At 45.5% G+C, this 27,175-nt stretch overlaps 1 protein-coding gene across 1 annotated transcript; it reads left to right on the top strand.

Annotated features, from left to right (window-relative positions):
* The first annotated feature begins 358 nt into the window (after positions 1-358).
* AKAP14 (A-kinase anchoring protein 14) lies at positions 359-24,184 on the top strand. Its single transcript, XM_033200968.1, is given in 9 exon segments — positions 359-487; positions 654-766; positions 6,173-6,351; positions 6,450-6,477; positions 6,479-6,539; positions 17,695-17,874; positions 22,548-22,563; positions 22,566-22,599; positions 23,141-24,184. Coding segments are annotated over 7 exon segments (633 nt in total). The 5' UTR covers positions 359-487; positions 654-766; positions 6,173-6,182; the 3' UTR covers positions 23,286-24,184.
* The last annotated feature ends 2,991 nt before the right edge of the window (positions 24,185-27,175 follow it).

The following is a 27,175-nucleotide window of genomic DNA, read 5'->3' as shown; positions in this document are numbered from 1 at the left end:
GTGAGACCCTGTCTTTAAATAAATAAATAAATAAATAAATAAATAAATACTGATGCCCTCAAGTCATCTTTGGAGAGAGGCACAGACCTGTCTCCAGACACATCCTTAACCTTGGCAAAATAAACTGGTAAATTGAGACCTGTTTCAGATAACTTTTTGGTTTGCAAAGCAATGAAGAACACATGGGAAGTCCTAACCTCAGAATTTGGAAATGAAAAAGTAAAAGCTCAGCCAATGAAGTCAGACAGCTTTGGATTTGAGTTTGGGACAGTACTTGCTGTGCCTCAGTCTGTTCAACTGTAATATGCAAATACTAATACTTACCTCATAATGCTATTGTGAGGAGGAAATGACTTCAGACACTGAAGGCTTAACACAGTGACTGGCACATCATAGGGATGCCCAATACATACCAGCTGTGAGGCTTATCACCACTGTTCTTCCTGGCATGGCCCTGCAAGCTCATCTTCAGCTGAAGAGAAGCTAGGTATGGCTACCACAGTTTGGTCCTATTATTGCGGTCAGACAGTTGCTGTGATTGGCTCTCCCCTCCTTCCCTCACCCCCTCCCATCTTACCCTCTGTTATTAACATAAGCAGTCAGAAACATGTAGGCTATGCTTCCATTGGTTGAAATTGTTGTTTCCTTGGCAGCACTTGCAAACATTCCATCTGGCAATCTGAGAGAAGCTACTGAGAGAATCCTGAGACATCCCCAGCTACCTACCACTGCTCCTGTTCCAAGCAAAGAAGATCTGCTCACTCCGGTACTGGGGTTTCTCCGGGATGGGGGAGTCCACAGAAAGGACTTGCAGTGGTTCTCCCTATTCATCACCCAGACCCCAAACATTACCATTCCCCCGTCTCTTTCCACCCACCCTGCCTATTTGGCCTCTGAGAGGGGAGGGGAGGGCAGGGGAGGAGAGGGGAGGAGAGGGGAGGGGAGGGGAGGGGAGGGGAGAGGGAGGGGGAGGGGAGGGGAGAGGAGGGGAGGGAAGGGAAGAAAAAAAAATAAGAGGGGCCAGGGGGAGGGTGGCTTAAGAATGGTGTGTGCCCACAGACGTGTTAGGGTAAAAATTGAGCTTCTTCCTGGGCACTGCTCCCCATCTTCCCTCTCCTGTTGGAGCACAGGCTCCCCAGGGAAAGTCTTAAGGAGGTCCTTCCATGCATAAAGCACACACCCCATGTGCTTCGTGTTGGAGGTCACAGATTTGACTTCTCATCAATTTATCAATAGGCAATTTGCTGAAAGCAAAGTTACTGAATGTCTAAGTTACCAAATGGGCAATTTTCTTTCCTTTCCTTTTTTTTTTTTTTGAGACAGAGTCTCGCTCTGTCGCCCAGGCTGGAGTGCAGTGACGCGATCTCAGCTCACTGCAAGCTCCACCTCCCGGGTTCACGCCATTCTGCTGCCTCAGCCTCCCGAGTAGCAGGGACTACAGGCATGCACCACCATGCCCGGCTAATTTTTGTATTTTTAGTAGAGACGGGGTTTTGCCATGTTGGCCAGGCTGGTTTCAAACTCCTGACCTCAGGTGATCCTCCCACATTGGCCTCCCAAAGTGCTGGGATTACAGGTGTGAGCCACCGCACCCGGCCCCAAATGGACAATTTTGTTTCCTTCTTTCTTTCTTTTTCTTTCTTTCTTGAGGTGGAGTCTCGTTCTGTTGCCCAGGCTGGAGTGCAGTGGCGAGATCTCGGCTCACAGCAAACTCTGCCTCCCGGGTTCATGCCATTCTCCTACCTCAGCATCCCAAGTAGGTGGGACTACAGGTGCTCACCACCACGCCCAGCTAATTTTTTGTATTTTTAGTAGAGACGGGGTTTCACTGTGTTAGCCAGGATGGTCTCGATCTCCTGCTCTTGTGATCCGCCCACCTTGGCCTCCCAAAGTGCTGGGATTACAAGTGTGACCCACTGCACCTGGCCACACCCGGCTAATTTTTTGTATTTTTAGTAGAGACGGAGTTTCTCCATGTTGATCAGGCTGGTCTTGAACTCCCGACCTCAGGTCATCCACCCGCCTTGGCCTCCCAAAGTGCTGGGATTACAGGCGTGAGCCACTGCACCTGGCGCAAATGGACAATTTTCTAAAGAATCAAGTTAATATATGGCTACCTTACCAAAGTCTATTGAAATTACCAATTTACCCAAAAACCTTTGTGCAGTTGTCTTTACAGAGTTTATAGCAGATTGCTCTGGCCAAATTGGCATGGCCTAAGTAAGGGCTAGGGAGAGTCAGTTCTCTAGTGTTAAGGGTCTTTAGGCTCTCACTGCCCACCTTTAACCTCTGGCTGCTCTGGAGTGGGCAGCCTGGAAATGCTCTGTGTCCTCCAGCAGGTGATCCTATCTACCTCCAGCTGCAGCAACAGGGAACGGGGCAGAGGCAAACTGAGCTTAAAAATGCTAATATCAATCTGGGCAACATACTGAGACCTATAAAATAAATAGCCTGGTGTAGGCAGGACACGGTGGGAGGCTGGGTTGGGCAGATCACCCAAGGTCAGGGGTTCAAGACCAGCCTGGCCAACATGGCGAAACCCCATCTCTACTAAAAATATAAAAATTAACTGGGCATATTTTTGTATTTACAACATGTGTATTTTGTATTTATACACCTATAATCCCAGCTACTCAGGAGGCTGAGGCAGGAGAATCTCTTGAACCCAGGAGGCAGAGGTTGCAGTGAGCCGAGATTGTGTCACTGCACTCCAGTCTGGGTGACAGAGTAAGACTCTGTCTCAAAAGAAAAAAAAATAGCCAGGTGTGGTGGTATAGGCCTTTAGTCCCAACTACTCAGGAGGCTGAGGTGGGAGGATCACTTGAGCCTAGGAAGTTGAGGCTGCAGCTAGCTGTGATTGCACCACTGCACTCCAGCCCAGGTGACAGAGCAAGACCCTATCTCAAGAGAAAAAAAACAGGAAAAAAAAAAAAAAAAAAGGCTTAAATGAACAATGGCCAACATTATTCAGGGATGTTCAAAGGCTGTCCCAGTGGTTCTTGAACTGATGGCCGTGGGAGCCAGGTTGCCTTTTGTGGTATCTACTACCCCCTGGGACCAATGATGATGTCAATAAAGGAAACGGAGTTGCCCTTTGTCCAGGCACAGTAGCTCACACCTGTAATCCCAGCACTTTGGGAGGCTGAGGCAGGTGGATCACCTGAAGTCGGGAGTTCAAGACCAGCCTGGCCAACATGGTGAAACCCCGTCTCTACTAAAAATACAAAAATTAGCCGGGCATGGTGGCGGACGCCTATAATCCCAGCTACTCGGGAGGCTGAGGCAGGAGAATTGCTTGAACCTGGGAGGCAGAGGTTGCAGTGAGCCGAGATTTTGCCATTGCACTCCGGCCTGGGCAACAAGAGTGAAAACTCCGTCTCAAAAAAAAGAAAAGAAAAGAAAAGAAAAAGTTGCCTTTTGTGAAAGAGGCTCCCAGAGAGAGAGTGTAGTAGGTCACTGGACTCTAGATGAAAATGTGAGAATAAGGCCAGGCGTGGTGGCTCACGCCTGTAATCCCAGCACTTTGGGAGACTGAGGCGGGTGGATCAGGAGGTCAGGAGTTCAAGACCAGCCTGGCCAAGATGGTGAAACCCATCTCTACTAAAAATACAAAAATTAGCTGGGCATGGTGGCAGGCGCCTGTAATCCCAGCTACTCAGGAGGCTGAGGCAGCAGAATCGCTTGAACCCGGGAGGAAGAGGTTGCAGTGAGCCGAGATGGTGCCACTGCCCTCCAGCCTGGGCAACAGAGCAAGACTCTGTCTCAAAAAAAGAAAAGAAAAGAAAGAAAATGTGCGAATAGGGCCCTACTACTCTTTCTGAATCTTGGAGGGAGAAGAGCAGCACAGTTGAGAGCATGGCTGTGGAGCCAGACAGTGTGGGGTGTACAGCTCAGTTTCCTCATTTTACATGGCAGCAATAGGCCCTCTATCTGTGACTCAGGGTTCCTGTAGGAAACTGTTGGTGTATTAAAATGAAGACAGCTGCAGAAGGGTTAAGTAAGGAAATATTTACAAAAGTGTGGCCAGAGTGCAGGGCAACGAGGAAGGTGCAGCTCCCTAGGGCTAGTAACAGTGGGCCTAAAAGGTTGAGGGGGGAGAATGCTTACCCTTACCACACTTAGAAGCTGGGAGAGTGCTACCCTGAAAGACACTGGGGACTTCATGCAGCCAGCCATCAGCCAACTTGCAGGGGGAAAACCACCAGGAACATATATTTTGACTTCCTGATCTCCTTATTGTGTGGAACCCCTAGAAGCCAGAGGGCACCATTTATGGGTGCAGTCAAGTTAGTTTTCCAGGGCAGGAAACAGGGGGAGATGCAAGGACAGTGGATTTGGAAGGGCAAATGGAAGGTGCCCAGCACACTCTTTCATAGGGCTGTGATGACAGTTAAATGAAACATAGCACATTAAACACGCCCAAATTGGGAGCTGTTATTTATAGAAAAAAATAGCTTCCTTGGAGAGAGATATCCACTTTCATGTAGCCCTTCCACCCAATGGAAGGATTGCTTGCAACATACTTATTTTTTATTTTTTGAGACAGAGTCTCGCTCTGTCACCCAAGCTGGAGTGTAGTGGCACGATCTCGGCTCACTGCAACCTCTGCCTCCTGGGTTCAAGTGATTCTCCTGCCTCAGCCTGCCAAGTAGCTGAGATTACAGGTGTCCGCCACCATGCCTGGCTAATTTTTGTATTTTTAGTAGAGATGGGGTTTCACCATGTTGGCCAGGTGGGTCTTGAACTCCTGACTTCAGGTGATCCGCCTGCCTCGGCCTCCCAAAGTGCTGGGATTATAGGCATGAGCCACTACACCTGGCCCAGGCCAATTTTTGTATTTTTAGTAGAGATGGGGTTTTGCCATGCTTGCCAGGCTGGTCTCAAACTCCTCATGTCAGGTGATCTACCCGCTTTGGCCTCCCAAATTGCTGGCATTACAGGCGTGTGCCACTGTGCCTGGCCATATTTTTTATTTTTTCTGAGACAGGTCTCGCTCTGTCACCCAGACTGGAGTTCAGTGGTGAGATCACAGCTCCCTGCAGCCTCAACCTCCCAGGCTCAAGTGATTCTCCCACATCAGCCTTGTGAGTAGAAAGCTGGGACTACAGGCACACATCACTATGCCTGGCTAATTTTTTAAACTTTTGTAGAGATGGGGCCTTGCTATGTTGTCCAGGCTGATCTCAATCTCCTGCACTTAAACAATCCTCCCACTTTGGCCTCCCAAAGTGCTGGGATTACAGGCTCGAGCCACTGCACCCGGCCACCTGTAAGGAATTTAAAGCTGTGCTGGAAATAAGCAATTTTTTTATAAGGAAAAAGACTTAAACAGTAGCAAGAAAAGAAAGGATTTAAGACTCAAGGGAAAAGATGTAAAAAAAATTGAAAATGAGCAAAGACTTCTAGCTCTGTGATGGACCCATGTTTACAGCCCTAGTAACACAAAATTCACATTGTTAATACACGTTAAAGGCATCTGGAAGATTATAGCTATCATTTATGATAAAAATCTTACTAGAACAGGAACAGACGAATGTTTTCTTGATGTGATACATCTCAAACCATAAACCAGCATCATACTAATGGTGGAACACCAGAAAGCAAGGCCATTAAAGTCAGACACAATAGGAGGATGCTCATTATTTCCATTATTTCAACTTTCTTTTTTTTTTTTTTTTGAGACAGAGTTTTGCTCTGTCGCCCAGGCTGGAGTGCAGTAGCTCACTGCAAGCTCCGCCTCCGGGTTCACACCATTCTCCTGCCTCAGCCTCCCGAGTAGCTGAGATTACAGGCATCCGCCACCATGCCCGGTTAATTTTGTATTTTTAGTAGAGACCGGGTTTCACTATGTTGGTCAGACTGGTCTTGAACTCCCAACCTCAGGTGATCCACTCACCTTGGGCTCCCAAAGTGCTGGGGTTATAGGCGTGAGCCACCGTGCCGGGCCTCATTATGGTTTTGAGAATGTGAGAATCCTTGGTTTTCAGGAAAAGTAGATCTCAGCAGCCAGGCACAGGGCTGACTCCTACCCTTAAACCCCCAATCCCCTCCCTAGAGGCAATTACTGCTTACTGTCTCTTGTGATTCTTCAAGAGATGGTCTGTACTTACATGAGTGCGTTCACATGTGTGTACACATACATGCATGCAGTGAGTAACTTCTTCTTCCCCAGGAAAAAGCAAATGAGTGAGACTCAAAATTCAACAAGCCAGAAAGCAATGGATGAGGATAACAAAGCCGCAAGCCAAACAATGCCGAATACACAAGATAAGGACTGTGAGGATAAATTGACTCAAGTAGCTCTAGCTCTGGTTGAGGATGTCATCAGTTATGCTGTTAAGATTGTGGAAGGTAGAAATCCTGTTGTTTGGATGCCTAAATAACTGTCTCATATAGCACCACACTATGGGGCAACTAACAAATTCACACCTTTTTTTTTTTTTTTGCAGAGGAGCAAAACCCTTTGAAAAACATCAATGGTGACTCACGGTGAATTCACTGTGGAAAAGGGTCGTAAACAAATTGACGAATATTTTTCGGTAAGTTAGGCCGACCACTCCAGCATGGTACACCAGTGTGAAGAACAATAAAGAGACTCTCAGCAGACCAAAAGTTTGAAGTCTGGAAAATCTAGGAGATGGTATCAAAGGGGGTGACTAGAATAAGTAAACATCATCTCTATCTCAGTTCCAAAATCAAGGTGGGATAGTCTTTGAAGGTGAAATGCACAATCACAATCATTTTCCCTGTGTCTGTATCATTCTAACCTTACATTTCCCTGGGAAAATCTGCTCTTCCTACTTAAGTAATTTGTCCATGCTAGTGCATTAAATGGGGGGCCTAGTGGCCTAAGGAGGGAGATGCTCATCCAAAATAGGAGTTCTCCACCACCATTATTTTATTTATTTATTTTTAGAAACAGGGTCTCACTCTGTCACCAAGGCTGTAGTGCAGGGGCTCGATCCTAGCTCATTGCAGCTTTGAACTCCTGGGCTCAAGCAATCTTCCCACCTCAGCCTTCCGAGTAGATAGGCGTGTGTCACCACACCTGCCTAATTTTTAATTTTTTGTAGAGACAGGGTCTCGCTATGTTGCCCAGGCTGGCCTCAAACTCTTGGCCTCAAGGGATCCTCCTGCCTTGGCCTCCCAAAGTGCTGGTATCACAGGTGTGAGCCATTGCACCCGGCCTCCACCACCAACTTTAGAATGCTCCTGTTAACAGAGGGCATGCAGATGGATCAAAAGACTTTTTAATTTGGCTTTGGAATATATTGCCTGCATAGTAAGATGTACAATTCATGGGATGTACAATCCCATGAATTCCTTTGTTTTTCTGCCTGTGTCTGACTCTGACTCTGCTCATCCTGGCAGCTTTGCTGAGAAGGCCCTGGATTACTTTGCGTAACTGGTGAGTGAATAAAGGAGAATGGCTTAGGCCAGGCGCAGTGGTTCACATCTGTAATCCCAGCACTTTGGAAGACCAAGACGGGAGAATCAATCACTTGAGCCTACGAGTTTGACACAGCCTGGGCAACATAGTGGGACTCTATCTCTATAAAACTAAAAAATTAGGCCGGGCGTAGTGACTCATGCCTGTAAGCCTGGCACTTTGGGAGGCCGAGGCAGGCAGATCACAAGGTCAGGAGTTCAAGTCCAGCCTGGCCAATATGGTGAAACCCTGTCTCTATTAAAAATACAAAAATTAGCTGGGCATGGTGGTGGGTGCCTGTAATCCCAGCTACTTGGGAGGCTGAGGCAGGAGAATCGTTTGAACCCAGGAGGCAGAGGTTGCAGTGAGCCGAGATTACACCACTGCTCTCTCCATCCTGGGCGACAGAGCAAGACTCTGTCTCAAAAAAAAAAAAAAAAAAATTAGCCAGACGTGGTAGTATGCACCTATAGTTCTAGCCGCCCAGGAGGCTGAGGTGGGAGGATCACTTGAGCCCAGGAGGTCAAGGCTGCAGTAAGCTGTGATTGCGCCACTGCAGTCAGCCTAGGTGACAGAGTAAGACCCTGTCTCAGAAAAAAAAAAAAAAAAGAAAGAATGGCTTGAAATCCTTCTCATTGTGCTTCTATGGAACAGAGACCAGTTGAAATTGGTGGAGGCGAACTCCTTTACCCCTGGGAAAAGTTCCAGCTGTCTCTGTTCCCCAGGCCAGCCCCTCAAAGCCTACAGCCCTCAGGGCAGTTTCCGAGGCCTTAGGAAGGCCTGGTCAGGTGTGAAGGAGGAAAAGTCAGGAAGGCCGGGCGTGGTGGCTCAAGCCTGTAATCCCAGCACTTTGGGAGGCCGAGACGGGCGGATCACGAGGTCAGGAGATCGAGACCATCCTGGCTAACACGTGAAACCCCGTCTCTACTAAAAAAAAGACAAAAACTAGCGGGCGCAGTGGCGGGCGCCTGTAGTCCCAGCTACACGGGAGGCTGAGGCAGGAGAATGGCTTGAACCTGGGAGGCGGAGCTTGCAGTGAGTGGAGATCGCGCCACTGCACCTCCAGCCTGGGTGACAGAGCGAGACTCTGTCTCAAAAAAAAAAAAAAAAAAAAAAAAAAAAAGTCAGGGATTTCTGGCTCCACTCCCTCTATGCTCCAGCGACACCACTCACCGTTCTCATTAGGAGGGGTATCTTGAGCATAGTGAAGATGAATGGTGCAAGTTATTCTTGAGCCTTCCTGCTGTGGAGCACATCTCCATTTGGGGTTGGGCAAAGGCCCCTGCCTACTGCCCTCAGGGTTCCTGAATCAAACTAGAATGGAACACATAGCAAGTAGGAAAAATTTCCCTTGCAAATCCCATTGGTCATTCTGAGTAAAAGGCAAAAGTAAGTCGTGACAGTGGTCTATAAGGCCCAATATGATCTGAGTTCCCTTTCCCCTCCCAACTTATGGTTCAGCTCCCATCACTCCTTCCCCCTCTTACCTTCTTCCCTCGGCCACACTTGCCTCCTTGCTGTTCCTCGACTGCCAGCATGTTCCCCTGTCAGGACCCTTGCTCTTGCTGTTCCTTCTGCCTGGAACCCTCTCCCCTAAGATATATACCCATGGCTCACTACTTTACCTCCCTTCAGATCTTTGTTAAAAAATATCACCTGCTCATTGAGGCTTTTCTTGGCCACTTAATCTAAATCACAACCCTCTCCACTTCTCTGACTCATTTTCCCTTCACACTTCTTTCTGCCTAAGATACTAGAGTCTATTTACTTGTACTACTGCCTGTCTTCCACCACCAGACCATATGGTCTATGAGGGCAGGTTTCTGTTCACTGCTCTGTTCCCAGCCCCTAGCAATGTCAGGTACACAGATGCTCATAACTCTGTGTTGAATACCTGAAGGGATTTATTATCGCATTACCATATTTCTTCACAGATGAAGAGCCAGGTCAAAGGATTGTCTTACCTATTCGTAGGGCTGTTGTTGAGAATAGAGACAATTAAAAAGTAAATGACTGAAAGCTAAATATGTTATATTAGCTCATGATGTAAAATCGCCCTGTTCCCAGCCCCACAGTAGAGATGGGGTTTCACCGTGTTAGCCAGGATGGTCTCGATCTCCTGACCTCGTGATCCACCTGCCTCAGCCTTCCAAAGTGCTAGAATTACAGGCATAAGCCACCGTGCCCAACCCTTTTTTTTTTTTGAGACAGAGTTTCACTCTTGTCACCCAGGCTGGAGTGCAATGGTGCGATCTCGGCCTACTACAACCTCCACCTCCTGGGTTCAAGTGATTCTCCTGCCTCAGCCTCCCGAGTAGCCGAAAATACAGGCACCTGCCACCATGCCAGGCTAATTTATTTTTATTTTTAGTAGAGACAGGGTTTCACCATGTTGGCCAGGCTGTCTCGAACTCCTGACCTCAGGTGATCCACCCACCTCAGCCTCCCAAAGTGTGGGATTACAGGCGTGAGCCACCGCACCCGGCCAAAGTGTGAGGCATTTCTGATGGAGCGCTTTCTCAAGCTTATTGCCAATTTCCCAGGGTCCATTACACATCAGGGGATTAAAAATTAAGAGTTGCCATTTACTGAGTACTGCTATGTGTTAAGCACTGCAGTGCACATCATCATGCATTATCTCGTTTTAAATCCTCACAACAAAACTGTGTGTGGGTAATATCAGTGTACCCATTTAAAAGATGCGAACTTTGCACAAATTGCCCAACCTCTTTCTGATTGAGCAGCAAAATGAAGTTATGATCACATGTCTGTCTGATGTATTTTTTTTTTTTTTTTTTTTGAGACAGAGCATTGCTCTGTCACCCAGGGCTACAGTGCAGTGGCCCCATCTTGGCTCACTGCAACCTCTGCCTCCTGGGTTCAAGGGATTCTCCTGCCTCGGACTCCCGAGTAGCTGGGACTACAGGTGCATGCCACCGTGCCTGGCTAATTTTTGCATTTTTAGTAGAGATGGGGTTTCACCATGTTGGCCAGTCTGGTCTTGAACTCCTAACCTCAAGTGATCTGCCCACCTCGGCCTCCCAAAGTACTGGGATTACAAGCATGAGCCACTGCGCCTGGCCTGATATATTCTTTTAAAAATATATTTATTTATTTATTTATTGAGACAGAGTCTTGCTCTGTCGCCCAAGCTGGAGTGCAGTGGCACAATCTCAGCTCACTGCAGCCTCAAACCCCTGGGATCATTGATCCTCCTGCCTCAGCCTCCTGAGTAGCTAGGACTATGGGTACATAGCACCATGGCTGAGTAAATTTTTTAGTTTTTTGTAGAGATGAGGTTTCACTTTGTTGCTCAGGCTGGTCTTGAACTCCTGGCCTCAAGTGGTCCTCCTGCCTCAGCCTCCTAAAGTGCTGGGATTACTGCCAGTCACTGGCAGTGGCCACTGCACCCGGTGTGAGCCACTGCACGCAGCCAGTTCTATCTGATATATTCTTTTTACCATAGTAGGAAAAGTACTTTTTTTTCTTATTTGTTTTTTCTCATCAGCTTCTACTGACCCAGAAAAGTACTTTAGATGACAAAAATAATGCAGACTTTTATTATTATTAAAATACAAATTCAAATGATTTTAAGTACTACAATGTGAATATGAATAATTAAACCTGGTATCAGAAGGCTGGTACAGGCCGGGCGCGGTAGCTCACGCCTGTAATCCCAGCACTTTGGGAGGCCAAGGCGGGCGGATCACTTGAGGTCTGGAGTTTGAGACCAGCCTGGTCAACATGGTGAAACCCTGTCTCTACAAAAATACAAAAAAATTAACTGGGTGTGGTGGTATGCACCTGTAATCCCAGATGCTTGGGAGGCTGAGGCAGGAGAATCACTTGAACCTGGGAGGCGGATGTTGCAGTGAGCTGAGATCGCGCGTCTGCACTCCAGCCTGGGTAACAGAGTAAGACTCCATCGGGGCCGGGTGGGGAAGAAGAAGGATGTATAGTTGTGGGGAGGGAACACTTACACATTGCCAATGGCAAAGTTGGTTCATTCTCTTCAGGAACACAGTCTGGCAACAGGAATATACAAATGGGTTCCTTAAAAAGAAAAATCAGAGAATACCCATCACCTCACACAGTTAAAATTACTTTTATAATAAAAAATAAATCACTATAAAAAATGCCCAGTGAAAAAAAATGCCCAGTGAGCAAAACGATACAAATTAGAAAATGAAATTACCCATAATACCCTTTTCTGTTACCCCAAAGGTCACTTACCATGGATAACAGTTTTGTGCATAGACTTTTTTTTTCATTGTTTTTTGCCTTATGCATATACTTCCATGTGTCTGTTGATTTTGAGTGACCAGTAGTATGTAGCTGGCTAAGCCATCCATGATCGAGTAGTACAGTGACATACTGTTTCCTAGAAGTGAGTATATGAAGCAGTATTATGTAAAAATCACAAAACACACTCACTGCTGCTACATAAAAGTCTGCTGCCTGCACACGGCTAAAAATGGGAGGAGATTCGCCTGATGAAAATAGTTAAATTTAATGTCATGTGTAAGACTGCCTTCATTCATAAAAGGGGGGAAAAATCCACTAAGAGCCAAGCTGAGAAGAAGAGACTCTTAGAACTGAGGCTTCTGGTGGGGTGGAGAAAGCACTGAGCAGGCTGCTCAGGAGTCCTGGGTACCAGTCCCAGTTTATTGTGTTAGACTGTCCCTACCCACTTCTAGGCCCTGGTATCCTCATCCGCAAAGTGAAGGGCTGCATTAGATTATCTCTAGGGACCAATTCAATGTTATAAAGTCTGTGATTGTGTGACAGATTAAACATTAGGGCTAGAAAAGTATATTGAGTAATATAGAACAGCTGAAAAAAAAAAGGGCATGCTCTGGCTGGGTGCAGTGGCTCATGCCTGTAATCCCAGCACTTTGGAAGTCTGAGGCAGGTGGATCACCTGTGGTCAGGAGTTCATGACCAGCCTGGCCAACATGGTGAAACCCCATCTCTACTAAAAATACAAAAATTAGCCAAATGTGGTGGTGCGCACCTGTAATCCCAGCTACTCGGGAGGCTGAGGCAGAAGAATCACTTGAACCCAGGAGGTGGAGGTTGCAGTGAGCTGAGATCACCCACTGTACTCTAGCCTGGATGACAGAGCAAGACTTCATCTAGGAAAAAAAAAAAAAAAAAGAGCATGCTCCAATAAGCCATAAGAGGTTGACTGTTGGGCCCCTTCATTAAAAGGAGTAATGATTTTGGGGCTAGGCGTGGTGGCTCATGCCTATAATCCCAGCACTTTGGGAGGCCGAGGCATGTGGATTACCTGAGGTCAGGAGTTCGAGACCAGCCTGAATTGCTACTAAAAATACAAAAATTAGCTGGGTGTGGTGGTGAGCAACTGTAATCCCAGCTACTCGGGAGGCTGAGGAAGGAGAATCGCTTGAACCCAGGAGGCGGAGGTTGCAGTGTGCTGAGATCACATCACTGCATTCTAGCCTGGAAGACAGACAGACTCTGTCTCAAAAAAAAAAAAAAAAAAAGGAAGGAATAATGACTTTGGGAGGCTGAGGCCAGTGGATCACTTGAGCCCAGGAGTTCGAGACCAGCCTGGGCAATATAGGGAGACCCCCCATCTCTACAAAAAATACAAAAATTAGCCAGGTGTGGTGGTGCATGCCTGTATGTAGTCTCAGTTACTTGGGAGGCTGAGGTGGGAGGATCACTTAAACCTGGGGAGGTTGCAATGAGCCATGATCGTGCCACTGCACTCCAGTCTAGGTGACAGGGTAAGACCCTGTCTCAGAAAAAAGGAATAATGATACATGAAAGAATACACAGCTCCTGATCTCAAGGAATCTCGAGTCCAGTGCTCCTCTCTGGACTGAAACAGCCAATTGTGTACAAGTTTGAAATAAGCTGAGGCAAAAGGCCAGCCTACATTTTTTTTAAAGGAGGGCCTGAAATCTTTTTGATGTCTCCTCCTGTACTCCCTCTCCACATTACTGGGATTTGTTAGACTCTCCCAATTCCTTCCTTCTGTAAGCCTTCATCTTAATTCAGGCTCTTCTTTGATTCAGAAGCTTCTGGTGCCCCGAGAGCCAGCCCAAGGAGGTTCAGTTGAATTGAATTTGTTGAATACCTGTGAAATCCAAGGCCCTGTGCCAGGAATCAGGGATGCATTTTGACTTCTGTGGGCCCTAGGCACTCTTCCCTTTGTAGGCCCCTTTCTCCTTCAAAATATGGAAAAACTCAAGACAGCACTGGTATAAAGATGAATATAATCATGACCCTAAAATTCATATTTTCTGCTTCTTTTTTTTTGAGACAGAGTTTTGCTCTTGTTGCCCAGGCTGGTGTGCAATGGTGCGATCTCGGTTCACCACAATCTCCGTCTCCCGGGTTCAAACAATTCTCCTGCCTCAGCCTCCCGAGTAGCTGGGATTACAGGCATGTGCCACCACGCTGGGCTAATTTTGTATTTTTAGTAGAGACTGGGTTTCTCCACGTTGGTCAGGCTGGTCTCGAACTCCCGACCTCAGGTGATTCGCCCTCCTCGGCCTCCCACAGTGCTGGGATTATAGGCGTGAGCCACTGTGCCTGGCCTTTTTCTTCTAATTTTAAAAGAAATGAACACATTTTTTTGTGGGCCCTAGGTATTGAGCCTACTATGTCTTAAAGATAAGTCAGCCCTGTTAGAAATGTTTTAATATTGGCCGGGCACGGTGGCTCACGCCTGTAATCCCAGCACTTTGGGAGGCCGAGGTGGGCAGATCACTTGAGGTCAGGAGTTCAAGACCAGTCTGACCAACATGGTGAAACCCTGCCTCTACTAAAAATACAAAAATTAGCTGGGTGTGCTGGTGGGTGCCTGTAATCCCAGCTACTCAGGGAGGCTGAGGCAGGAGAATTGCTTGAACTTGGAAAGCGAAGGTTGCAGTGAGCCGAGATGGTGCCATTGCAGTCCAGCCTGGGTGACAGAGTGAGACTCCGTTTCAAAAAAAAAGAAAAGAAAATTTTTAATATGGAGACTACAACGCAGACAGTTCCTTATGGCTGTACTATGAGGGGGAAGTCTCAAGTGCCATAAGAGAGGCAGAAAACAAATTCCACCAGTGCTCAAAGGGAAAGGGTGTGAAGTCACCTCTGGTTGGAAGAGGGATCAGAAAGACTTCTTGGAGGTGGTAGTTTTGAAAACAGAATTTATCAAGTAGGTGATAGAGAGAAGCTTCTCAAGAAATTACAACAGCCGGATCAAAAGCATGGTGTAAATGTGGGGAATAGTGCTAGTTATAGTTTGATGGGAATATGAGCATTTTGTTGAGAAAAGTGTGACATGAAACTTTTTTTTTTTTTTTGAGACAAGGAGTTGACCAGCTTGGAGTGCAGTGGCACGATCATAGCTCACTGCAGTCTCAGATTCCTGGGCTCAAGCGATCTTCTTGCCTCAGCCTCCCAAAGTGCTGGGATTACACTACGCCTGGCCATTGTGGGAGGTCTTAAATGACACAGTGAAACATTTTCATTTTGTTTGGCAGGCAATGGGGAGCTGCGGGAAGTTGCTTTTTTTTTTTTCCTGAGTTGGAGTTTTGCTCTTGTCGCCCAGGCTGAAGTGCAATGGTGTGATCTCAGCTCGCTGCAACCTCCGCCTCCTGGGTTCAAGGGATTCTCATGCCTCAGCCTCTGAGAGTGTAGAGAAGTAGCTGGGACTACAGGCCCCCACCACCACGCCCGGCTCATTTTTGCATTGTCAGTAGAGATGGGGTTTCACCATGTTGGCCAGGCTGGTCTCGAACTCCTAACCTTAGGTGATCTGCCTGCCTCAGCCTCCCAAAGTGGTGGGATTACAGGCATGAGCCACCAAGCTTGCGCCCAGCCCAGGGAGGTTTTTGAGCCGAGCAGATATGACTGAAGCTGTGCTTAAGGAAAATAACTCTGGCTTCATTGTGGGTAGGGGATTGGAGAAGTGAGGTTGAGGACAACAGAGTCTAGATAGGTTATTGCCTAAGTCCAGGTGAGAAACACTGAGAGCTGAAGTAGAGCAGTGGCAGTGGGACTGGAGAAGAATGGATAGATTTGAGACACATTTCAGGTAGAATAGATATGATTGAAGGTTAATAAAAAATGGATGAATTAATTAAGGAAGGAAGGAATGAAGAACTGAATGAATGCTACTTTTTTTTTTTTTTTTTTTTTTTGAGACGGAATTTCACTCTTGTTGCCCAGGCTGGAGTGCAATGGCATGATCTTGGCTCACCGCAACCTCCTGACCTCAAGTGATCCGCTCACCTCAGCCTCCCAAAGTGCTGGCATTACAGGCATGAGTCACCGTGCCCAGCCTAAATGCTACTTTCAATAATGTAGTTAACTTTAGTTGTGTACAGTTGGCTCTCCATATCTGCAGGGGAATACGTTTTCGGACCCCCCCATGCATATCAAAATCCACGTGTGCTCAAGTCCCTTAGTCGGTCCCCCATCCATGGATTTAACCAACTGTGGATCGAAAAGGTTGGCCCTATGTATTAGAATCTGCAGCGGTGGGACTGTATTCCCATCTCAACTCCAAGAATAGGCCCAAAGGAGACGTCCCAAGGAATATTTTGTTTCTCAACTCTCATCACTGCGAAGATTTGTGCCTTGAAAGGGGGAAGCGCCCAGGAGTGGTGGCTCATGTCTGTAATCCCAGCACTCTGGTAGGCTAAGGCAGGCAGATTGCTCGAGCCCAGGAGTTCAAGGCCAGCCTGGACAACATAGCAAGACCTGGTCTCTAAAATAAATAAATAAATAAAATTTTAAAAAGAAAAGGGGGAAGCTTCTCTAAGGGTGCAAACAAGGAATCCCTCCTTTCTGTAGGATGTGGATTATTCTATTGCCTCCCTGAACTTATTTTATATACCACCTATGGCTACAATTAAGTGAGTCGGATTTTCACAAATGGCTAAAGTCAGCCTCATTACTTTCCAGTCACACATTTAGGTCTCCTGGGGTGAGCAGAACAAGTGTTCTAATCACTTTCTAATTATTTTCCAATTAATTGAACCTGCCTCCTGTAAGGGGGTCTGAAGCAACATCTGTGTGTATGTACACTTAGACATTGAAGTGTGTGTCCTTGCTGGCGTGGTGGCTCACGCCTGTAATCCAGCATTTTGGGAAGCCAAGGCAGGTGGAAGACTTGAACTCAGGAGTTTGAGACCAGCCTGGGCAACATGGCGAAACCCCATCTCTATCAAAAATACAAAAATTAGCTGGGCATGGTGGTGCATGCCTGTCATCCCAGTTACTCGGAGGTTGAGGCAGGAGAATCGCTTGAACCCAGGAGGCAGAGGTTGCAATGAGCCAAGATTGTGCCACTGCACTCCAGCTGGGTGAAGAAGTGAGGCTGTATCTCAGTCAATCAATCAATCAATCAATGTGTGTCCCTACAGTCCAAGGTTCAATCTCAACTGATGTTTGCATTCTTCATTTGTTTCATTTCAGCTTAAACTTTTCTCTCCTCCACCCATGGTGATAATTGGGTACTGATCCTAGTTTGACTCCAGTAAAAAATATTAGGAGTGGCCAGGTGCAGTGGCTCACACCTGTACTCCCAGCACTTTGGGAGGCTGAGGTGGGTAAATCGCTTGAGGTCAGGAGTTCAAAACCAGCCTGACCAACATGGTGAAACCCCGTCTCTACTAAAAATACAAAAAGAATTAGGCGGGCGTGGTGGCGTACGCCTGTAATCCCAGCTACTTGGGAGGCTGAGGCAGGAGAAGTGCTTGAATCTGGGAGGCAGAGGTTGCAATGAGCCGAGATCATGCCACTGCCCTCTAGCCTGGGCAACAGAGACTCCATCTCCAAAAAAAAAAAAAAAAAAAAAAAAGGAGCGGACTCCAGAACAGAACTGTAACCCCAATGTTATATGCCACACTTATCCTTTATTTTTATTTATTCATTTTTTTAGGGATAGGGTCTTGCTGTGTCACCAGACTGGAGTGTAGTGGTGCAATCACAGCTCACTGCAGCCTCAAACTCCTGGACTTGGATAATCCTATTGCCTCAGCCTCCCCAGTAGCTGGGATTAAGGGTGCGTACCACCGTGCCTGGCTAATTTTTAAATTTGTTTTGTAGAGATAGGGTCTTGCCACATTGCCCAGGCTGGTCTGGAACTCCTGGCCTCAAGCAATCCTCCTGCCTTGGCCTCCCAAAGTGCTGGGATTACAGGCATGAGCCACTGCACCCAGCCATGCTGCATTTATCTACAGGACTTGAACAGAAGCCTTTTCTTTTTCTGTGTGCTTTTTCTTTTTTCTATGAAACAGAAGTGTGTTTCTAAAAAATGCTGGGCACACGGCGTAGAGTTTATAGAGAGGAAAGACTTAATTCACAGCTTCCTATACATCTACTATGTACACTGGAGTATCTCAACTGCTGGGCTACCTGTAGCACAAATCTCTGCTGGTACCTACTTCACCATGAAGGTCTCCAAAACCAAACCGCCGGTAAGTTCTTCTTTTTCTCTCTTCAGTGAGAATGGAAACTTCTCTTGTCAAGGTCATCAATAATCCCATTTTTGCAAAATTTAATAGTCATACTTCTGTCCTTATCTCACTGGCCTATGCACAGCACTTGCCGTAGCTGATCACTGCCTGCTCCATGAAACTTTCCATTTGGCTTCTAGAACAACATACTTTCCTGATTTTCCTCCTGCCTCACTGACCATTCCTTCACAGTCAGCCTCTACTGGTAGTTTCCCTGCCTCATACCAACCTCTTCATGTTGGAATGTCCTGAAACTCAGACCTTGGACCTCTTCTCTATACTCTGTTCTGTGGTTATCTCATCCAGTCTCATAGCTTTAAATGCCATCTAGAGCTTATGATCCCCAAATTTGTATCTCTAGCACAGACCCGTCCCACGTGAATGTTTAATAAACATCTAATATATTGCATGTAAAACTGAACTTCTGATTTTCCCTTCCAAGCCTATCTAGTTGCAGTCTTCATCTTGGTTAAGGGCCAAAATCCTTGATGTCATCCTGACTCTTCTCTCATATCCCTCATCTAATCTATTAGGAAATCATATTGGCTCTACTTTCAAAAATATATCCAGAATCCAAAATTTTTTTTTTTTTTTTTGGATAGAGTTTCACTCTTATTGCCCAGGCTGGAGTGCAGTGGTGCAATCTTGGCTCACTGCAACCTCCACCTCCTGGGTTCAAGTGATTCTCCTGTCTCAACCTCCCAAGTAGCTGGGATGACAGTCGTGCGCCACAATGCCTGGCTAATTTTTGTATTTTTAGTAGAGATGGGTTTTCACCATGTTGGCCAGGCTGGTCTCGAACTCCTGATCTCAAGTGATCCACCCACCTCGGCCTCCCAAAGTGCTGGGATTACAGGCGTGAGCCACCGCGCCTGGCCCCCAACTATTTCTTACTACTCCACTTCTATCATTCTGGTCCAAGACACCATCCTCTCTCACCAAGATTATGTCAATAGCCTCCTAATCAGTCTCTCTGCTTCCACCTTTGCCCTCATCATGTCTCTTTTCAATGTTGCAGCCAGCCTGAGTGAGTCTTGTAAAACAAATTTTTTTCTTTTTTTCTTTTTTTTTTTTTAAGAGATGGTATCTTGCTTTGTTACCCAGGCTGGTCTTGAATTCCTGGCCTCAGGCTATCCTGCCTCAGCCTCTCAAAGTGCTGGACTTACAGGTGTGAACCACCAGCCCAGCTGTAAAACAAATTTGTCACTTTTGTGTTTAAAATTTTCCAAAAGTGCTTCTCAAACTTCTCTCTCTCTCTCTCGTTTTTTTTAAGACAGAGTCGCTCTGTCATCCAGGTTGTAGAGTGGTACAATCAGAGCTCACCGAAGCCTTGACATCCCAGGCTCAAGTGATCCTCCCACATCAGCCTTCCTTGTAGCTGGGACTACAGGTGCACACCACCATGCCCAGCGAACTTTGTGCTGGGATTACAGGCATGAGCCACCGCACCTGGCTATAAAACAAATTTCTGTCATTCCTCTGTTTTATCTACATCTGTCTGTCTATCTATCTATCTATCTATCTATCTATCATCTATCTATCTATCTACTTATTGAGACAGGGTCTCACTTTCTCACCTGGCTGGTGGGCAGTGGCCTGATCAGGGTTCACTGCAGCCTCTACTTCCTGGGCTCAAGTGATCCTCCTGCCTCAGCCCCTCAAGTAGCTGGGACTACAGGCATGCACCACCACGCCTGGCTTTTTTTTTTTTTAGTTTTCGTAGAGACAAGGTCTTGCTGTGTTGCACAGGCTGGTCTTGAACTCCTGAGCTCAAGTGATCCACCCGGCTCAGCCTCCCAAAGTGTTAGGATTACAGGTGTGAGCCACCACGCCTGGCCCATTCCTCTGTTTAAAACTTTCCAAGGGCAGGCGCAGTGGCTCATGCTTGTAATCCCAGCACTCTGGGAGGCCAAGGTGGACAGATCACAACTTGAGGTCAGGAGTTCAAGACCAGCCTGGCAAACATGGTGAAACCCTGTCTCTACTAAAAATACAAAAATTAGGCCAGGTGCGGTGGCTCACACCTGTAATCCCAGCACTTTGGGAGGCTGAGGTGGGTGGATCACCTGAGGTCGGGAGTTCCAGACCAGCCTGACCAACACGGAGAAACCCCGTCACTACTAAAAGTACAAACTTAGCCAGGCGTGGTGGCTCATGGCTGTAATCCCAGCAACTTGGGAGGCTAAGGCAGGAGAATCGCTTGAACCCAGGAGGCGGAGGTTGTGGTGAGCCGAGATTGCACCATTGCCCTCCAGCCTGTGCACCAAGAGCAAAACACCATTTCAAAAAAAAAAAGAAAAGAAAAACACAAAAATATAGCCGGCCTGGTGGCTCATGCCTGTAGTCCCAGCTACTGGGAGGTTGAGGCAGGAGAATGGCTTGAACCCGGGAGGTGGAGGTTGCAGTGACTGAGCTGGTGCCATTGCACTCCAACGTGGGTGACAGAGTGAGACTCCGTCTCAAAAAAAAAAAAAAAAAGAAAGAAAGAAATTAATTCAAAGTTTGTACAAATTACTTAGGGATCTTGTTAAAATGAAGATTCTGATTCAGCAGGTCTGGGGTAGGGCTTGAGATTGTTTTTTGCTTTGCTTTTGTTTTTAGATGGAGTCTCGTTCTGTCTCCTAGGCTGGAGTGCAGAACTAACAAGTTCGCAGGCCATGCTGAGGCTGCAGGCCTAGAGACCAGCTTTCAGTAGTAAGGCCTACAAGGCCTTGTGTGATCTGGTCCCTTATTACTTATGCTTTCCCACTACTCCTTCCCTCTCACTGTGCTCTGGCCATTCTGATCTTGCTTCTCCTCAAGTCAGGTATAGTCCTGCCTCAGGGCCTTTACACTTGCTGTTTCTTTTGACGAGAACACTCTCCCCAGGCATGTGAATTGCCTGCTCCTTCACTTCCTCTTTCACTCACTTTCCTATGCTTTTTCTCCATAGCACTTACCACCTTTTCATATTCTATATAATTGTTTTTTGCTTTTTTGTTTTTAGATGGAGTCTCGTTCTGTCTCCTAGGCTGGAGTGCAGTGGTGTGATCTTGGCTCACTGCAACTTCTGCTTCCTGTGTTCGAGTGATTCTCCTGCCTCAGCCTCCTGGGTAGCTGGGACTACAGGCACATGCCACCAAAACCAGCTAATTTGTGTATTTTTAGTAGAGATGGGGTATCGCCATGTTGGCCAGGCTGGTCTCGAACTCCTGACCTCAGGTGATTCGCCTGCCTCGGCCTCCCAAAGTGCTGGGATTATAGGCATGAGCCACCACACCCAGCCCTATAATTGTTTGATTATTGTCTATTCCCTCCACCAGAATGTAAGCTCCATGGAGGCTGGGATTTTTGTCTTCCTGTAAAACAAGGCCTGGCAAATAGTAGGCACTCAATAAATACTTGAGGGAATGATTGCTGGTATCCACTAGGTAGACCATGAATAAGAAATATGTTAACTTGATAGCTGGTGTGAAAAGAGCCAAAATAACATCCATGAATCTAGGGGAATGGTCGTCAGAGGAGCAGGGCTGGTACCAAGGATGCCTGAACCACAACAGACATAAACATTTTATTTCCTCTTTGCCTTCCCATCCTTTCCCAAAAGTTATTTGCACCTTGGCCTGATGTTAAGGCTTCGTATATGACCACAGTCAGTGAGCCATCTATGTCCTATATGCATCCTATCCTAGTACAAATGCCTATTCAGAGCGTTTGGAACCTGTGGTAACCTAAAGAGGTGCAATATGTGGAGATCTTACTTCTGGTCATATATCCCTCTACCAGCTGTCTTGCTAACTGGCCAGGTCAGAGGTCAGGAAGTGAGCTTGGTGGAAGGGAACAAGACTACACCAGAGACCACACAGAGAGAGGTCTTGGAAGAATGGCTCTTGCTCAAAATTCCAAGTATAATTTTGGAGGCGAGGATGGGAGGGACTACTGAGACAATATTACAACCTACATGATTATGCTGCTTTAAAAATGTTTCAAATCTTTTCATCTATATTAATTCATTCTCACGCCATTCCTAAGAGGTAGAGATTGTCAGTTGAGTAAAGTGGAGCATGTAAAGAAGGTTATGACTTACACTCCTATTAATGAGGAGCACAAGCCTGTCCCAACTTATTTCCAATTTTGTAAAGATTCTTAAGGTATTTGTTGTCAAAAAGATATTTTGGGGAACAGAGGTTTAAAGTGACAAAAAACTATCACCTATAGAATCCCAATTCATAAGCAAGATGAATTCTAGAAATTCAAGAGTATGCATATGGGCAAGTGTAGGGAAGTAAGGAATTAAGAGTTGGTATGATTGGGCTGGGCGCGGTGGCTTATGCCTGTAATCCCAGCAGTTTGGGAGGCCGAGGCGGGCGCATCACCTGAGGTCAGGAATTCGAGACCAGCCTGGGTAACAAGGTAAAACTCTGGCTCTGCTAAAAATAAAAAAATTAACTGGGCATGGTGGTGGGCGTCTATGAACCCAACTACTTGGGAGGCTGAGGCAGGAGAGTCACTTGAACCCAGGAGGCGGAGGTTGCAATGAGCTGAGATCATGCCACTGCACTTACGCTTGGAGACAGAGCAAGACTCCGTCTCGAAAAAAGCAAAAAGAGTTGGTATGACTGGTCTGGGGTAACAGTTGTCCTTCTCTTTTTTAGGATGCACCCATTGGTGTTTTTATGTAGGTGACCACCAAGCATTAGTTCACAGGTAATGAACATTTGAAGGTTTGTTTTAAAAGGGTGGGAGAACGGTCATCACACTCAGGAATCCATCAGTTGCACAACAACAGATAGTTCATGTAATGGTCACTTTTCTTCTTTGGACCACCAACCCCATTAGAATGGGCTGAAATTGTTCTGGAAAATTATTTTTCTTAGTGTCTGCTTTTTCATTCATTATAAGCTTGAGGATTAGTTGCTGCAGTGGGGTGGGGACAAAGTGGGTCATGTCTATTGTTTCTATGGAAAACTTCAATATCACATAAAATTAACTTATGTATAATAATTCCTTTTATAGCAGCTCTCTTAAAGTATCTTTACATATAAGCTCATTAATCCTTTCATTGACTGGGCTTAAGAAACAGTAAAGGATAGATATCGGGAACCCTAGCTACCTCCCCTCCCCCGCCAATAAAAGAGGCTTCTTGCTTACTAAGAATATAAAAGAGTAAATAGGAAATCCCTATGTTTGATTTAAAAGCTTTTGATTTAAAAATACTTTAAAAGTGTTTGTTTTTCTTCCTCTGTAGACCAGGAATGGTTCGCTTTCGAGAAAACTGGCAGAAGAATCTTACTGATGCCAAAACAGTTTCATGGAGTCGTTCTCTTCTTATTCAATCTTGTGTGATTCTTACAGGATGTCTTAGGATTGTTTTTCTCATCAGGATATATTAAAAATACAATACAGCACATCAAACCACAGAATATTTATTGAGTAATAAACTTGTGGCACACAATCCAGCTGTATTTTTTTGCATTCATTCATTTTCCATTCTGCAACCTCTATCACATTAGCAGAATAACCAGTAAGTTGTTTTATATTTTCTAAAATATTTTTTTCCGTCACTATATGCATCACTTCTGAGTCTTACAGGTATAGAGCTGAGTTTAGAGAGTTGCTAAAATTCACCTATCGGACCAAACTAAGGTTGGTCCTTGGCTGTTTGTTCCCCATCTGAGCCTAAGTCTCAAGCTCAGACACATCTCTTTATGAGCACAACTGGGGAACAACAAAATGGCAACAGTTCTACAGCTCATAATATAACCAGTCTGAAGGGTCCCCTACTCACAGACTCTTTCATTTACTGGGAGTTAAGCCTCACTGCTAAATAATATATTTTGAAACTGGAAAACCGGGCATGCTGCCTTCTATAATACACCACTATACTCATGATGGCAGGAGGGTGGCTTGGGGACTGGGGCAATGACACGGGAAGGATTCAATCATTGCCCTTACTTATCTTTGATCTTTTTCCCATCCTCACACTGAATAATCACTTGTTCCTACCTTCCCTGTGAACCTCTCTTGCCCGGCTGCAAAATTTTAAGACACCAAAGACAAAATTACATTATGCTCTGAGTGATTACTTACAAGTACATCAGAATACTTATTTACATAGAAAAGCACTGGAAAGGAAGAACACAAAATATGAAATACAATTGATACAGTACTGAAATTTTTCTTTTTTTTTTAACTGTAAGGAATTTGTGCAATAAATAAAAAAGGAGGCAAAACCATATCAGAACAACAGGCAAGGAGGTGGCAAACTAGGTAAGTCTTGGAGAACAAAAAATATATTTAAAATACAATAGCCCTACTATAACTGATTTATGGCTCAGGTGACTAAACACAATTTGAAGCAGTAACAACACTCATGAGCTGAAAATAAAATACTTTTAGCTGTTTTATTCTTCCTGCCTCTTCCCAAAGAATATGCCAATGAAGCTGTTCTTGATGTCACAATATTCATATATCACAAAATTTCTGCATTTAAACTACCTTGCCTACTGAAAATAGGAGAACATAATCATTTCATCTCTAGGAACCAGTAACCAAAAAAAAAAAAAAAAGTCTTAGAGATTATTTATTTATTTATTTATTTAGAGACATAGTCTCGCTCTGTCTCCCAAGCCGGAGTACAGTGGCGTGATCTCAGCTCACTGCAACCTCCACCTCCCAGGTTCAAGTGATTCTCCTGCCTCAGCCTCCCGAGTAGCTGGGACTACAGGCGTGTGCTACCACGCCTGGCTAAATTCTTTGTATTTTTAGTAGAGATGGGGTTTCACCGTGTTAGCCAGGATGGTCTTGATCTCCTGACCTCATGATCCACCCACCTCGGCCTCCCAAAGTGCTGGGATTATAGGCGTGAGCCACCACGCCCGGCTGAGAATAAAATTTTAAGTGGGTATTACAAAATTCAGGTTTTATTATTCAGGGAAGTAGATGGATTGAGATTCAAAACTTTGGGAACTAGTTTCTTTTTAACTTTTGAAAACTACAGATTTATTAGGCTAGGCAGCAACTATGATTAGGTATAAATAAACAGAAATTCAGGGGTCATTAATGTCGCTACATGCTCTTTATTTCAGTAGTTGCGGGTTAAAAGTAGACATTTCCTGGAACATATATTTAATAGTATTTATGACTGTTAATACTATTTAATAATAAAACTTTTGGCTGGGTGTGGTGGCTCATGCCCAGCACTTTGGGAGGCCGAGGCGGCGGACTGTTTGAGGTCAGGAGTTCGAGACCAGCCTGGGAGACAAGGTTAAACCCCGTCTCTACTAAATATACAAAAATTAGCTAGGCATGGTGCTGCACACTGGTAGTGCCAGCTGCTCAGGAGGCTGAGGTGGAGGATTGCTTGAGCCCAGGAGGCAGAGGTTGCAGCGAGCTGAGATTGCACCACTGAACTCTAGCCTGGGTGACAGAGGGAGACCCTGTCTCAAAAATAATAATAAAAAAACTTTTGCTCTATACTTTGAAATATGACTGCCTTATTTAAACACTTGAAAAACAATCACTTAAAAATATAAGGCAAGAGGGCATTTTACAATAGTATAATCAGAATGTCCTTATCACCCAGGTAATTTAAATTTATCATAGGCATGTAATAATAATGCAGATCAAACAACCTTAACAAAAACAGCCAGGCACGGTTGCTCACACCTGTAATCCTAGCATTTCGGGAGGCTGAGGCGGGCAGATCACTTGAGGTCAGGAGTTCGAGACCAGCCTGGCCAAGATGGCGAAACCCCATCTCTATTGAAAATACAAAAATGAGCTAGGTGGGGTGATGAGTGCCTGTAATCCCAGCTACTCGGGAGGCTGAGGTGGGAGGATCACTTGAACCCAGGAGGCAGAGGTTACAGTGAACCAACATCGCACCACTGGGCTCCAGCCTGAGTGACAGAGTGAGACTCTATCTCAAAAAACAAAAAACAGAAAACAGAAAACCAACCTTAATGAAAGCAGCCAAAACTTTCAGGGTTCCCTCCCCCATTCACTCTTCTGACCTAAACAAAATTGAACAAAATAAACGAAAGAACAAGATCATGATATCAAGAGTCCCACAATTTTCCATTTCTCCCCAACTTAAAAATAAACAGGTTTAACAGTGTATAAAATGAAATCTACTTAGTATATGAAAGACAGTTAAAAATATTTAATATCATTTTAGTTTCTCTTATGAAACAATTAAGCTAAAATACTGACTCGTTGTATTTTTCCTTATCAGAACTCCTATTCTTTTGGATGTCATCCTATCCTCAAGCTCCTATCAGCTCAGATTGAAATAAAGTACTTACATGGGCATAAGAGTAGACTTCTTAAGACTTTATATTTGAAAGAACCATTTTTAAGTAACTTATTAAGAATTTAGGCCAGACACAGTGGCTCATGCCTGTAATCCCAGCACTTTGGGAGGCCAAGGCGGGCAGATCACCTGAGGTTGGGAGTTCTAGACCAGCCTGACCAACATGGAGAAACCCCATCTCTACTAAAAATATAAAATTAGCTGGGCATAGTGGCACATGCCTGTAATCCCAGCTACTCAGGAGGCTGAGGCAGGAGAATTGTTCGCACCCAGGAGGCAGAGGTTGTGGTGAGCCGAAATCGCCCCATTGCACTCCAGCCTGGGCAACAAGAGCAAAACTCCATCTCAAAAAAGAAACAATTTAAAATATCTAATGTTCACATTTTCAATTCAACAAATCTGTGGGTTAGTTTGCTTTTTGGTTTGTTTGTTGGTTTTAGAGTGGAGGTAGGGACTTAAATCAAAACCCATTATTTCCAGGGCAGATCATATATTATAGTACACAAGTTAGTTTTCAAATTCCAGATTTGCTTTTCGCAGCCATGCCTTCATTTTGTTAACAAAAGTGGCCTCCTATATGTTTCTATCAAGTCCACTTGTAACACATTCAACACAGAGGGTGATAATTCCTAAAAGTTCAGTTGGGGTAAAGGTGGGGGTGGGGCAGGCATCACCTAAGAGCTAATAGTAGCACTGTCTCATGGTGTGAGATTGAAGTTTCTCATCTCACTAACACTTTTTTTCATGCCACCTCCTCCAATACGGTAGGATTTTAATCATAATTTGGATTTTTTTTTTTTTTTGAGACAGAGTTTCACCCTTCTTGCTCAGGCTGGAGTGCAATGGCACAATCTCGGCTCACTGCAACCTCCGCCTCCTGGATTCAAGCAATTCTCCTGCCTCAGCCTCCTGAGTAGCTGGGACTACAGGTGTGCGCCACCACTCCTGGCTGATTTTGTATTTTTAGTA

This window comes from Trachypithecus francoisi, unplaced genomic scaffold, assembly GCF_009764315.1.
Source record: "Trachypithecus francoisi isolate TF-2019V2 unplaced genomic scaffold, Tfra_2.0 Lachesis_group6, whole genome shotgun sequence".
NCBI lineage: Eukaryota > Metazoa > Chordata > Mammalia > Primates > Cercopithecidae > Trachypithecus > Trachypithecus francoisi.
This window is presented reverse-complemented; position numbering and strand designations above follow the sequence as displayed.